The sequence below is a fragment of the Myotis brandtii genome, unplaced genomic scaffold (assembly GCF_000412655.1).
Source record: "Myotis brandtii unplaced genomic scaffold, ASM41265v1 scaffold733, whole genome shotgun sequence".
NCBI classification, from domain to species: Eukaryota; Metazoa; Chordata; class Mammalia; order Chiroptera; family Vespertilionidae; genus Myotis; species Myotis brandtii.
Genome location: NW_005370908.1, coordinates 348,137 through 362,988, shown reverse-complemented (window position 1 = coordinate 362,988; position 14,852 = coordinate 348,137). Strand labels below are relative to the sequence as shown.

General features: G+C 34.5%; 1 protein-coding gene across 3 annotated transcripts in view; it reads right to left on the bottom strand.

Annotated features, from left to right (window-relative positions):
- GLRA3 (glycine receptor, alpha 3) overlaps positions 1-14,852 on the bottom strand; it is a 136,841-nt gene that overhangs the window by 42,844 nt on the left and 79,145 nt on the right. For all 3 annotated transcript variants that reach the window (XM_014530357.1, XM_005882681.2, XM_014530356.1), the window contains one exon: positions 2,948-3,085. In XM_014530357.1, the coding sequence (XP_014385843.1) occupies positions 2,948-3,085 (138 nt within the window). The remainder of the gene's footprint in view (positions 1-2,947; positions 3,086-14,852) is intronic.

Here is a 14,852-nt window from a genome sequence, read left to right as displayed (position 1 = left end):
TTTCAAACGGGCCGTAGTTTGCCCACAGCTGATTTAGAGTCAGGTACTACTATTTGTTCCAGAAGCCTTTACATTGACTTTAAAGTCAGTGCTAAAGGATAAATACAATTGAAGTTGAATAGTTCCTTAAATGCAATATCTGTAATTTATTTTATGAATTGATAATATAGAAACTATTAATGCTAAAAAATAGGAAAACATATTATTTCCCATTGATAACTTCAAAGATAACTTAAGAACACACCTAATAAAAAGACACCTAAGATACATTTGTCTTATATATTCACGCCTTTGTGTCTCTGTTAGAGTAATTAATAGAGGCATAAATTGTGGTTTAAGTAAACATTTTGTTGACATTTCTGCTTATCCCCTGGTTCTATTCCCTACTCTATTGCCATGTTACCTCTCCTTAAAATAATTGTTTATCTTAATCATCTAACTCTTGGTTTTATTCTTCCCTTATTCAAACTATTTTAAGAAGGATAAGGTCAGGGAGTTGGCACACTGGTCTTTCTTTAAGGGACATTCTGTAATCTTATTATAAGAGAAAGAATCAGAGAGCACAGCTGGGAAAATTGCTAGTATATATATATTGCTAGTGTAGGGTTCAGTACAAAATTTCTATTATTGTGACCTGAGCCACGTGCTACAGTATTGCATGGTCTGGGCTGCAGGAAGAAGGGATGGATGAGATTCCAGAGCTTAAAAGTCTTTACAGAGTTTCATAAACTCTGGGAAAGTTGGATTCCACACTTAAGTGTCTAGTAGTCAGAAACATATATGCCAGCTACACATGATCCTTTCATGAATTTATCAAATACATACAGAATGTTAAACCATTCTTAGAGTATATGAAAATACTTTAGATGTTTAAAACTCTTAAAATATAATTTTTAAGTTTTTCTTTAAAATAATGAAATGAAATAGAGCAAGAATAATAAGGCATTTTCATGATATAACTGTTAAATAACTCAAGTAATCTCATGGTGTAATCAGTAACAATTGCTAACCATTTGGGTACTTTGAATACATTCTTTACAGTTCATATGATTCTCAAGAAAAAGAAGCCCTCATTGTGAGGCTATGTTTAACATGGTGACTATAGCTGGTAACATTGTACTGTATAATTGAAATTCGCTAGGAGTCGAGAACTTAAATGTTTTTGCATGCACACATCAAGTAAATATGGGAGGTGATGAACATGTTAATGAACTCAATGGGGGGAATCATTTCACAGTGTATACTTATATCAAATCATCACATTGTACACTGATAATCTTATAATTTTAGTCAATTATCCCTCAATAAAATTGAAGAGGAAGCATTTTTGTTGATACAGATTGAAAGGAAAATTTTCCTGTTTAGGGTAAAACGGTTCCTCTCCCCCTTCCTCCTGGGGTGGACAGGCTTTTAGTATTCTCACATGTACAGACAAATTTTCCATGTTAAAATCCACTCTATTATTTTACTCAATAAATATTTTTTGAGCATCTGTGTACTTTAGCAGATCCCAGACATACAGAAATGAAGAGATACAATCCTTAGCTTTATTAATTTATGGTAATGAGAGAAACAGATAATATATAAGTAAACATGTCAATTGAAGGTATAATTTGAGACAGTGAAAACAGGAGGAGGGAGGGAGTGGATTTGGGTGTTTAACCTGTGCTGGTGATGAAGGGTCATTTGAAGAGCAGCCCTGAAGTATGTGAGAGTATTAGGTCTGGGATAATTTGGGGAAAGAGGCTTGTGCATAGAAGAAAGACAAGTACAAAGGACCTAAAGAAGGAATGAGCGTGGCGGATAGGAGAAGGTGAGCCACTGTAACCATTTACAGAGCAAGGCAAGGAGAAGCAGAAGAGGGTTTGGCGCAAGAGACACTACCAAGTTTGTGCCACCTTGTTACAGCGGCCTGAAGAAACGAATTCATCACCCAAAACCAACTCTAGATACTTTTTAGCATTTTTCTGGAAGTTCTTTGTCATTAAAACTTCCCCTAGAGGGTTGAGCAAGGACACTGGTGTTGACCTGTCTGCTCGTTGTTGTTGTGTAGATTTAAACTTGAACTCTCTACTAAATTAATATGAGCCTCACTCCTGAAGAACTGTGGGAGGGGGTGAGAAAATGGCAGCGATTTTTTCGCCTGACTGTGAATTGATTAAGAGGTAAAAAAGATTAGAGGCCTTGGATAGTAAAAGGTCAGATCACAGTTCTGGGAAATGCTGAGCCCAAGAAGAATCAGTTACTGTAATAAAGTGATAAAGACAGCAGCTGATGCAGGTGGGAGGCCACGCATTAACCACATAGGAGGGATGCCTCCGTGGAGGACAGTTTAACAGAATGTGTAGGAATAGGTTAGACAGTTAGTGTAGATATTATGGAATACCCCCCGTGTCAGCTGAGAGAGGTGAACAGATCTCATGAATGTACTGAATCTTTCAATCCATTATGTGAATAACTGTATTTGGCTTCTATCCTCAAAGGCAAAAGATAACTGTGTCAGTGTGAATAGTAGGTGCTTAAGTACCAATACCTTAAATGCATGAAATTGTGGCCAAAACTTTAGACAACTGATGTCTTAAAAATGTAAAAAAAAGCAATTTCTTTCATTTTGTTAACAAACACAATGTTTATGTCCCAAGAAGCGTTAAAAGTAAATTTTATTATTCACATAGAAATTAAAGAAACTTTTTTGGAAACATCATTACTATGTAATTATGAGCTTTTCACAAAAATATGTAAATGTAATTAAACACCAAACATTTCTTTGGTCCCATACAGACTGGTTATATAACAATAGGCAATAAGTCAAAGCACCTGTAACTTTCCATTTTCTACTCCATTACTATGGAAAACATTGAGCTATAAATAGTGAAAATAATTAACCTAGCACTACAATTAAGAAACATCTGACTACCATAAAACCACAAGTTGTAATGAAGCATACCTGTGTTGTAATGTTTAGTGCAGTATCGTAAATCTTTCTCTTCTTTCAACAGAAATTGGGGCAGAGTGAGTCCTTCTGCCACTTGTACAGGTGCCTCATCTTGCCATTCAAAAATGAGATCATTCATTGTGTATCCAACTAGGCAAAGCATAATAAATAAAACAATATATATAGCATTAAAGGGCATTCAAAAAGATGAAAGAGCACACACACTACTTATACTACTTGTACAGTTTACATGGGATGGGAAGGCCAAACGCTGTCACCTTAACTCTATCAATTGAATTATTCCATCTCACAAAAGTCCACTAAAATCTATTTATATGGAATATTTATCAAATAATGTAATAAAGTGTAGTAAGCTACTAATAAGTATAACATACATATACATTCCTCCCTTGGTATCGGCAGCTACTGTATTAATTAATTAATTAATTAATTAATTCAACAATTCATTTTTGTTCTACTCCATTGGATTTCTGCTCACCTTCTCTTAAATTGTTCAGGACTCTTTCAACAAAAACTGAAATGGTCAGTGTTTAGGGAATGACCTCAACTGTAACATTGGGGGTGGGGGTGGGGTAGAGAAGTACCAGAGCTGATACCTTCCTTAATTTAATAATTAACTATTTTAGTTGATGGTATCTGCATCTAGGTTCCAAGTCCCAAAATGAACAAAATAATATTTTAAATAGAAATGTCTGCTATTCAGGGGAAAAAATCAGAGTACAAAGAAAATCCACATAGAATAGTTTGTGGAGGAAGAAACTCTTGCATTTACTGTGAGTTCAGGAGAGAATGAACTAATGTATTTTGTAATAAGTAGGCACCTTCTAGCAAATTAAATTTCACATTTCTATTGGAGAAGTACTTAAGAAAGAGCAGAATTTTATATTTTCCTTCCTTCTGAGTGAGAACTTGTTCAAATGTACATTAGGAAGCTGCTGCAGAGAAAGCCCGAAGTCAATGGAACCCGAAGGGGAGCCTTGTTACAATGCACAACCACCACGGAGGCACAAAGAAAGAGGCATCAGGTCTGGCTTCTGAACTAAGTCAAGTATTCTGGTAAATGAAGCAGAAACTCTAGGTCCAAGAAGCAAGGGTAACTGTCCCCAACAAATTTTCCTGTAGCTTATATTGTAAGGGAGAGCCCGTGAGCCTGATTAGAGTCAGCTGGCTTGGTGCACATTAGGCTAAACAAAACAATGGGTAAGGAAGGGGACTGATCACCCTTCCCCCTCACCCCAATGTCTGGAAAATAATCTCCCCAAAAGAACCGAATAGGTCTAGTTGTGGTTGGAGTGACTTAACTCAGAGACCCAACTGCACCCACGGACTCTTGGGAATACCTGGCAGCAGCCACCCACCTGACAATAGGGATGGTAGTCACGAGGACATCAGTGATTAAAGCAGTGGTTCTCAACCTTGGCTGCACATTAGAATCACCTGGGAATCTTTTTAAAATCCTGATTAATCAGGATTTTAAAAAGATTCCCAGGTGATTCTAATGTGCAGCCAAGGTTGAGAACCACTGCCTTAGATTGTCTGGATTTTGCTGTCAAACTTAATAGCAGCACTACCATTAGTGTAATGGATCCTTATGCACTACTTAGTAAAGTTTGTAAAGTCATCCAGACTTCAGGGGTACATCTGAATTCTGGTTCCAGACAGATATGGAAGATACAGAGTCTGCAAGACTATGCTCTCAACCACTGGACGTAGCACAGCAAGGACTTATGCTGGACTCACTCATACTGGAATACATTTCATTGAACCCTTCAAGTAATGATTTAATTGCTAATCATAGAAGGCTTTTACTTTTACTCATAAGTCCTTTGATGTATTCATTACAAATACCATTTTACATAGAGAGAAAATAGATGCACATTTCTCAAGGTTCAAAAGATAGTAAAATAGGCACCAATTCTTATTTGTTTCTAGATAAGGCATGTACCTTATCCTTCCATACCTGTAATCTCTAAAGACACAATATGGGCAGTTGTATCCCAATTTAGACAGAAAATGGAGAAATGAACTGAAACCTCATTTTGTTTTTACATTCTAAATTTTTCTTAGGGGCTTCTGTGAGAAGAAACTCGCCCTCTGAAATTCCTTCAAAAACAAGCTTGTATTAGTCTCCAATGCCATTCATATGCAGCACATTTAACTTGCTCTTGTATTAAATAATCATCCACATGAAATGACTTAGGTATGGGCATGTCATAATCAAACTATGCTTCTTCATTATGGTCCATAATCTATTTAAGTTGGAAATCAGAGGAAAAATAGTACGATGGCATGTGTAAGGGATAATTCATTATTCTGAGCAACTTACTAGATATCCAAGGAAAATAACGAAATGAGACTTTTGCTTCAATAAACCTTGAAACAAAGCTTTAAAAAAAATCAATACTCTTCTACACAGTTCAAAGTGTTTTAGCATCCTCACACTTTCGGTTGGCAGACGTTTATACAAGTCTGAGAATGTTAAGGAGAACAGACTGGCTAAGGAGATCAATGTTGTGAGTTGAATTGCCTTGTACTGTAATAAGCTTCACAGCAAAAAGAACCTTATTCAGGGAACATTAACCCTAACATCAGCCAGAAATCTCATTTGGCAGCTGCAGTGAAACTTGTAAACGAATAGCTCAATGCAACCAACACTTCTTTCTTCAACAAGAATTTATTGAGCACTGACTGCATGTAAGGCATCCGGCTGGGCACCTGGGAGTGTGAGGTGGTGTTGCCAGGTAGAAAATAAGTGACATGGGAGAGGTACCCAGTGGTGTGTGCCTTCAGAAGGGGGATCTATCATATCCACTTGAGTTGCATCTTGAAAAAAGGCAGGACCCGTATATCAAGAATGTGAGAGGGCAAAGGAAATAGCATCATCCACTGAAAGAAACTGGGAACTCCCACGGCTTATAACAGACCTAGCAATAACTTCATTGGTCTAGAGCAGCGGTTCACAACCTGTGGGTCGCGACCCCTTTGGGGGTCGAATGAACCTTTCACAGGGGTCGCCTAAACCATCGGAAAACACATATATAATTACATATTGTTTACAGTAGCAAAATTACAGTTAAGAAGTAGCAATGAAGCCCTGACTGGTTTGGCTCAGTGGATAGAGCGTCGGTCTGCGGACTGAAGGGTCCCAGGTTCTATTCCGGTCAAGGCCATGTACCTTGGTTGCAGGCAACATATTGTTTTTGTGATTAATCACTATGCTTTAATTATGTTCAATTTGTAACAATGAAAATACATCCTGCATATCAGATATTTACATTACGATTCATAACAGTAGCAAAATTACAGTTATGAAGTAGCAATGAAAATAATTTTATGGTTGGGGGTCACCACAACATGAGGAACTGTATTAAAGGGTCGCGGCATTAGGAAGGTTGAGAACCACTGGTTAGAGCCAGTTTGCATAAAGGAGCATATGGAACGAAGAGATAAATTAATGTCAGATAGTGTAAACTTTAAATCCTAGGTGGAAAAGTTCAGTCTTTAAAAATTCCCTGTGGGCAATGATAAACAATTGAGCCTTTTGAGCAGGGAAGTGACGTGACAAGAATTGTGCTTTAGAAACATTATTCCAGCAGGATCCTTTCATGGAATTCACAAGGTCTGAAGTGCTTTATAAGCCTAAGACATAATTTACGTTCTTCACTGTGTTGACATTTGCCCAGATGGTGAAAGAACAATGGTGGGTAAAAGTTCTGGTGCGTTCGCATAATTAAAGGCAGTGGCCCCAAACTGCTGGCGGTTATTGTGCTCTTTAGCGCCATATATCACAGCAAGAACAATGCACTTTTATTTAAGAATGTTCTTGATCCTTGATGGATAATTTTATCCAATTTTGACCCTTATATAAATAACTTTTACAATTCTGTGTGTCAAAATGGGAAATGCGTATCTAGCAAGTCAGCTGCATACTATACTATAATAATTCTTTTAAGGAAAAGTACCGGCATGATTGATTTGCAGGGCAAACCAGCTGGTTTTTCTTGAAACACCATTTTCACTTGAAAAAAAACACACAAAACAATAAAACACACCATGTCTGGCAAACAGTGGATATTGTGATTGGGTCTATGGCAGACCATTTTCTTAAAAATAAAGGAAGTGAGTGAATCTATCACACCTAGGTCAACGACTGATTTGTTGTCAATGAGAGATTTGCACTTTCAAGTCATAACTAGAATTTTGAAAAAGTTATTATCCCAATACTTAAGGATTTTTTGATGAGCTTCAAGGTGACATTAACAAATGTGACCTTTCAATATGTGTGTCAATGTTTGGAAAATATGAATAACTCATTAAGCTACCATTTTCTAAATGACCAAAGCATGATGTTAAAAATCATGCATAGGGCCAGGACAGTGTGGTTCAGTGGTTGAGCATCAATCTATGAGCCAGGAAATCACAGTTCAATTCCCAGTCAGAGCACATGCTTAGGTTGCGGGCTCTATCACCAGTAGGGGGCATGCAGGAGGCAGCCGATCAATGATTCTCTCTCATCATTGACGTTTCTATCTCTCTCTCCCTCTCCCTTCCTCTCTGAAGTCAATAAAAAGAATCATGCATAGGTAAAAGATCCATTCAAAGTGCAAGCTAGAGAAGTGGATTTTAATTTACAGAGTATAGAGAGTTCATTGATTTGGTTTCCAATTTCACATGCAACTAACCTTTAAAGAACTACCACCATCAGAAAATAAATATATTTGCGTGTTACGATGAATTGTTTTGTGTGGGTTTTTTTTGCATATTACAGAATTTCCTTCTTTTAAAGGCTGAATAGCATTCTTTTGTATACATATACATTTTCTTTATCCATTAACCTGTCTATGGGCTCATAGGTTGTCTCTGTACTTTGGCTATTTTGAGTGGTGCTGCAATAAATATAGGAGGGCTAATATGCCTTTTGCACATGTAGTCGTAGTAGTAAGTAGCCTTTGTAGATTGGCTTTTTTCACTTGGTAATATGTATGTTGGTTTACTCCTTTTTGGTGATCCTGATTTCAATTATTTTGGATAAATGTCCAGAAGTGGGATTACTGGATCAAATGGTAGTTCTACTTTTAATTTTGCAATAATAGGGATGAACTTTGAGGATATAATGCTAACTCAAATAAGTCAGTCATAGAAAGATGAATATTGTGTGATTTCACTTATATGAGGTATCTAAAGTAGTCAAATTCATATAATCAGAGAGTGGAATGGTGGTTGCCAGGGGCTGGGGAGAAATAAATGAGTCAACAAGCATAAAGTTTTAGTTAAACAAGATGAATAAGCTCTAATGACCTGCTGTTACAACCTCATACTTACAGTCAACATACCATACTGTACACAAAAAATTGTTAAGAATGTAGATCTCATGCTACGCATTTTTAACACAATAAGATGAATTATTTTTTTAAAAAAGGTTTGTAAATCAGAGCAAAATAATCTGAAAGAAAATTCCTTCACCAATTTGTGCTGAAATGAGGATTCTAATTTACTGAAATATTACCTCTTATTTATATTCCTAGTGGACCATTGCCAAAAAATGATAATTTTTTTCTTTGTCTTCTCAAGAATGCAAAAAAACCTTTTCAAAATTTTAAAAATTATTTGTCAAAATTAGAAAGTAATTAAATGTGTATTTAAATGAGAATATAATGTTAAAGAAATTTTTTAAGTTTCCAGTCTAAGCCACAGACAAATAACATACCACAGTCTTTGCTTATATAGCTTATGTCACTAGAGTAGCCTTCTCTGACAATCATATAAAATACTTGTCCTCCAATCAGTCTACCGTCACCCTTTCCTCTTTATTTTTCCCATAAAACTTATCTTTGCCTGAAATGGTATATGTTGATCAAGCTTTAATTTTGTTTACTGTCTTCATAGCATCCCAGGATATAAACTTTATTCTGTTTTGGTCACTGGCACGTTTCCCAGTACTTAAAATAGTATGTGGCTTATAGAAGGAGCTTGATACTACTACACACCTATTGGTATGTACAAAGTCCAGAACAGCACCACCACCAAATACTGATAAGAATGTGGAGCAAAAGAACTCTTTCATTGCTGGTGTGAATACAAAAATGATGGAGTAACAGTTTAGAGGTTTCTTACAACAGTAAACATACGCTTACCATTACATCCAGTAATCATTCCTTAATATTCACCAAATGAGTTGAAAACATGTCCACACAAATTTATAACAGCTTTATGCATAATTGCCCAAACTTGCAAACAACCAAGATGTTCTTCAGTGGTACATTCAGACAATGGAATATTATTCAGTGCTGAAAAGAAATGAACTAGCAAGCCATGTAAAGACATGGAGTAAACCGGCATGCATATTACCAAGTGAAAGAAGCCAATCTACAAAGGCTACGTCCTACTACAACTACATGACATTGTGCAAAAGGCAAAGCTATGGGGACAGTAAAAAAAATCAATGGTTATCAGAGGTTTGGGTAGGGGGAGGAAAGAAAGAATAGGCAGAAGACAAAGAACATTTAGGGCAGTGAAACTAGTTTGCCTGATACTATAAATGGATATATGCTATTATAAATTTGCCAAAACTTAGAGAATTTACACCACCGAGAGTGAACTCTGATGTATGTTTATGGATCATAATAAACGTACCACTCTGGTGTGGGGTATCGATATTGAGAAAGGCTGTGCCTGAGTGAGGGGCAGGGATGTGATTGGAAAATCTGTACTTTATGGTCAGTTTTGCTGGGAAGCTAAAACTGTTCTAAAAAAAATAATGTCTATTTAACAAACCAAATCTCACCAATAAAGACATTCAAATATTACAAATAAGAAAAAATAATATTATTGAAATGTGGCCCTGGATTCAATTTTACCGATCCATTAATTTAACAAATAATTACTGAGTGCCACTCCATATAAGTACATACGTACGTTAAGGTGCTAGAACCACAAAATGACCTGGCTCCAATCAAGACGCTCATAGGATAGTGGTAGCTGACAGTAAAACAGATAACCTGACAGATTGTGGAGTCCTACAGAAATAAGCAGAGAGGTTGATGAGAGCTCAGGAAAGGGTCCTAACCTAAACTGAGGGGTAGAATCAGATAAAGTTAAAGGGAAGACTGTAGAGATGAGTAATGATTATCCAGGTGTAGCAGGGTTAAAATAGATATTTACCATAGTCAGATGTGAAAAATGAAAGAGCATTTGTTTTCAACTCCTTGAAAATGCATCTAAATATGACACCTCCATTCCATCTGATTAGGGTGTACTTCAGGGACAGCAACTCAAATTGACCAATTGGAAATGACAATTTCTTTCTGGGAGCTTAGTCTTAAGGGAAAATGTTCAGTCTTTCAGGATTTCTCTTCTTATTCCTTTTTTTCTTGTCAAGAAGCCACTTGGTTATAAGAAAGCTAACCAGACATCTTTGCTTGCCAAGAAATCCCTAGATTACTTCTTTCTTCGTGGTCTCTCTGACTTAGCACTTGTTCTAATTTTTTTGCTGTTTTATAGATTAAGTATTACTGTTAATCACTGTTTTAAAATATATCATTATTGGTTTGATAGATCTTCAATTTTACTTCTAGATTCTCCCATGGTATAAAAGAGTCTGAGACTATTTTAATGTTTAAATGTTAGGCTAAATCTATAAAACAGCCAATATCAACAATGGTCCATATGTTGTTACCAGACCCTTTAAATAACAAAGATACTAACATCATTTTCAGGGCAGCTAACTCCAGATCTGAGTAGTGGCAGAAGTTTTCAACTTTGTTCCCCCTGCTGGCCACTTGGTGTACAAAACTGAGACATCTGTGAAGTATCCGTGAGTGTCAGTGTTGTGGAAAATTACGTTAGTTGTAAGTGAAGGCTGAGTAGTGCTGCCATGGACCGTATATAAAGTAATCTGAATGCTTTGAGATCAACAAACATGTATTTATTTTATGATTGGCAACACTCACATTTTTGTAAAAAACCCTTCAGGCAGCAATGGGCTAAAAGAAATGAAGGTTCATATTTATTTAAAAATTAAGCACCGAGTTTACATTTCACAAGAAAGTTGATGGTGAAGTGCAACTTGAACATTTAACATTCATGAAAAGGGGCTACATGGATAGCATTATCCACGTAAAAGCCAAAGGATACAAATGAGCTGAAAATACATCAACATTTATTTCAGAATTTACAGTCCTTTAAAGAATACTGCCCAAAGATGATAATTGGATATGTGCATTTGCAGAGGGAGCATTTACATATCTATAATAATAAAAGCATAATATGCTAATTAGACTTTTTGATATAAAGTTTTCTTGGAAAAGTGCATAACAGAAAATTTGCATGCAATTAAGTAAGATTAGTCTCATTCCCTGCTTCAGAGAGAAAGTTGGCTAAATTAATTTTAAATGAGTTTAATTTTTAAATTCAAATCTTTAAATTCAAATTTTTAAATTCAAATACGCTTTTGGAATTGCATTTGTTGAAGATAAAATACCCGATGCCCTTGTAAATCCTATTGTAAAGTCTCTCTTAAAGTCATTTAAGAAGTTCAACATTGAAAATAAATGTCATTTATTTGTGATGGAGCTGAGTAAAATGTTTGTTGGAACTTATTATTGTGTTACAAACTATGTTCCTTGTAAATTAAAAAAAACTATGGAGCTGCAATATTTTTGGAATTAGTTGTGGTACATTTGATCTATTTTATATTCATAAATCTGTTAAATGTTAAAATTTATAAATTTTTAATGTAAATACAGAGTAACTAAACTATAATTTTTGTGTGTGACAAAGCTGATGTTAAATTAAAATTATATCTCATCATGACACAACATGTTTTCTCTATTTACTGCTTGTCATTAGTTAATTTTTTAAAAAGTTTGACTATTTAAAGAACTATTTGTAAATATTCTGGAACTCATCATTTTATAACAATGATGAGTTCCAGATATATTTATGAATATTCTGATTATATTCTGTAATGTTATTGAACTTTTGGTAAACGGGTTCTCTAAATTTTGGTTGCATTGTTCAAAATAGGTTGGAAATATTTAATCAAAATTATTTTATAAATGGAGCACTAAATTTTTAGATTCTAAAGTTTTTTTAGCAAGTAGGATTTATTAAAATGAAGTTTCTAAACAGGAACACATTGAGATTAATGCCTACAATAGAAAGGGAGAAACAATGAGGTCTTAAATAATACATTTACATTTTAAATTTAAGAATTGTGCTATGGAATACATTAGCTTAAGGGAAGATTATATTGATGTATTGCTTGTTTTTAATTAGGTAACATATTGAAATGAAATGAAATTAAGATGACACATTTTCTAGCATCCAAATCAGAAAAGAATTTTAAAATATTCCTAAATAGAAGCAACTACTTTGATTGAGTAGTGTCCCATAAACATATTTGTTGCTAAACAGTACTCTTATTCAAGAAAAAGACAGTATCTATAAAAATATATGGGCTGAAATAGGTTACCTATTTCAACAAAAAAGTTAAACCAAACTTTGGAATTATCAAATATTTTAGCTATATAGATTATTTTCTCAATTAAAAAATGTATAGTCTACAGTACACAGTAAGATCAATTGCCAGTATGAAAATTTAAAAATATAAACATTAAATAATCATTATTAAAAGAAATGATTGCAATAAAGATACAGACATGCTATGGTCTTGGGTAAAAGGACTCATTATTGTGAAAATGTTATTCTCCCATAATTAATCTACAATATTAATTCAATTTAAATAAAAATCCCGCCCTAGCCAGTTCTCTCAGTGGTTAGAGCACCAGCCCTCTGACTGAAGGGTACTGGGTTTGATTCTGGTCAAGGACACATACCTTGGTTGCAGGCTCAAACCCCAGCCCTGGTCAGGGTGCGTGGAGTAGGTAACCAATCGATATGTCTTTCTCACATTGATTTTTCTCTCTCTCTGTTTCTCCCCCTCCCTTCTACTCTCTCTAAAAATCAATGGAAAAACATCCTCAGGTAAGGTTTAACAAAAATAAAGTAAAAAATCCTAATGTAATTTTCAACTGGAAATTAATCTGAAGTATAAAAGTGCATGCACAGCAATGGCAATTTTGAAAAATAAAAAGTCAAGAAGCAAGAAAGGGAGAAATAAATGGTGATAGAAGGAGACTTGCTTGAGGTGGTGAACACGTAATACAATATACAGATGATGTATTATAGAATTGTACATCTAAGACCTACATAATTTTATTAACCAATGTCACCCCAATAAAGTCAATAAAAAAGAAAAAGTCAAGAAGCAGACCTGCCTAAAAAAAGGACAAGTTATATAAATAAAGCTATGGTGTTTAAATAGCTTCAGCTTTGGAGCCTCTGTACCCATTAGGCAAATGGTACAGAACAGAGTCCAGAATCAGACGCATATATGGAAATTTAAGGTAAAAATGACATTTCAAATCATATGGAAACATTTTTAATAAATGATAATGGGGAAAATATCTACCTTCTTAGAAAAAGATTTACACAAAAATGCAGTCTACTTGTGTTTAAAATGTAAGCATGACCTGTGCTATAAAATTCCTGTGTTAAATATATATTTTAGTATTTTGGGAATATGGGAGGCATAATTGATTAAGAAAAAGATTTTATGATATATATTTATATATTTACAACCCTCTGTAGTATGAAAGGTATCATAAAGTTAAAATTTGAGGACATATACAAAAATAACACATATAAATAAAAATGAAAAGATAATCTCATATAAAATCAGAGAAGGTTTAAACAGAAAACAGACTGAAGAAACAGTAATGGTCACTAAGTATGCAGAACAAAGAAAGCTCAACCTCAGAGAGTAAAAGACACAATGGAATACAATTTTATAGTCATCAGATTAGAAAAAATAACACCTTTAAATCTGAAGCAAGATGGCCATGTTAATATGTTTTGTACAAATTATTATTTTTTAATTATCTATATTTTTTCATGTTTGAAATGTCTTTTATATTTATACCACAGAAGGAATATAAAAAAAGGGGTCAGGAAGCAAATTTGAAAGTGGATAACAGTGAAGAGGATTTTGAGTTGAGTTTCAGTTGTTTGTTTATTTTTGTTTGTTTTTCAGTTTCTAGTGTTTAAATTTTCCAGTACAAACATGTTGATTTTTTTAAGACATCACTCAAATGTATTGTATTATCCTTTTAAAAAAACCAAATGATCTGTAGTCATTTTAAAAATAGCTTAAAAGACTACAAAAGTGAAAAAGAGGTTGTTGCTAAGTACTTTATATCCTGAGTAGTACAGTATAAAATAAATACTCAAAGGGAAAAATGTGGGCTGCAAAATTAAGTTTAAAATTAGTTTTCAGATTTTTTAATATTGTGGATTCACATTTAGTTTTAAAAGTGAACTAGAATCATATTTGACCTGATTTATTCAAGAGAAAGAGAGAGAGAGAGAGAGAGAGAGAGAGAGAGAGAGAGACTAAGATTTCTGGTTTTGACCCAGCTTGCAAATTCTTATGTTCTTAACTAGCAGCTGGAATTTTAAAAACAAAAGGAAGAAAATGCTCAAACTTGGCACATGCCTGCTGATTATTGCCAGGAGAAATATCACTCAAGTAAATTTTATTGACCTGACAAGGAACAACTGCTATGTCAAAATGTATTTAATTAAAACATTTTTATTCATAATTTACACACTTAATTTGAATAAATTTACCATAACCAGGTTGTTATCTGTGGTTTCCTTTACATTATAGGCCTGCTAAATTATCTTTCTAGTAATTGCCCTTTCTCTAAAACTCTCTGGTGTAACTAACCTATACTCATTATTCTGCTAGTACTTTGGATACATATCTCTTTGAAGACCTAAAATACTTTATTATAGACTGCAGATGTAATCTTTTTCCCTCTTTCTCGCAGACAAT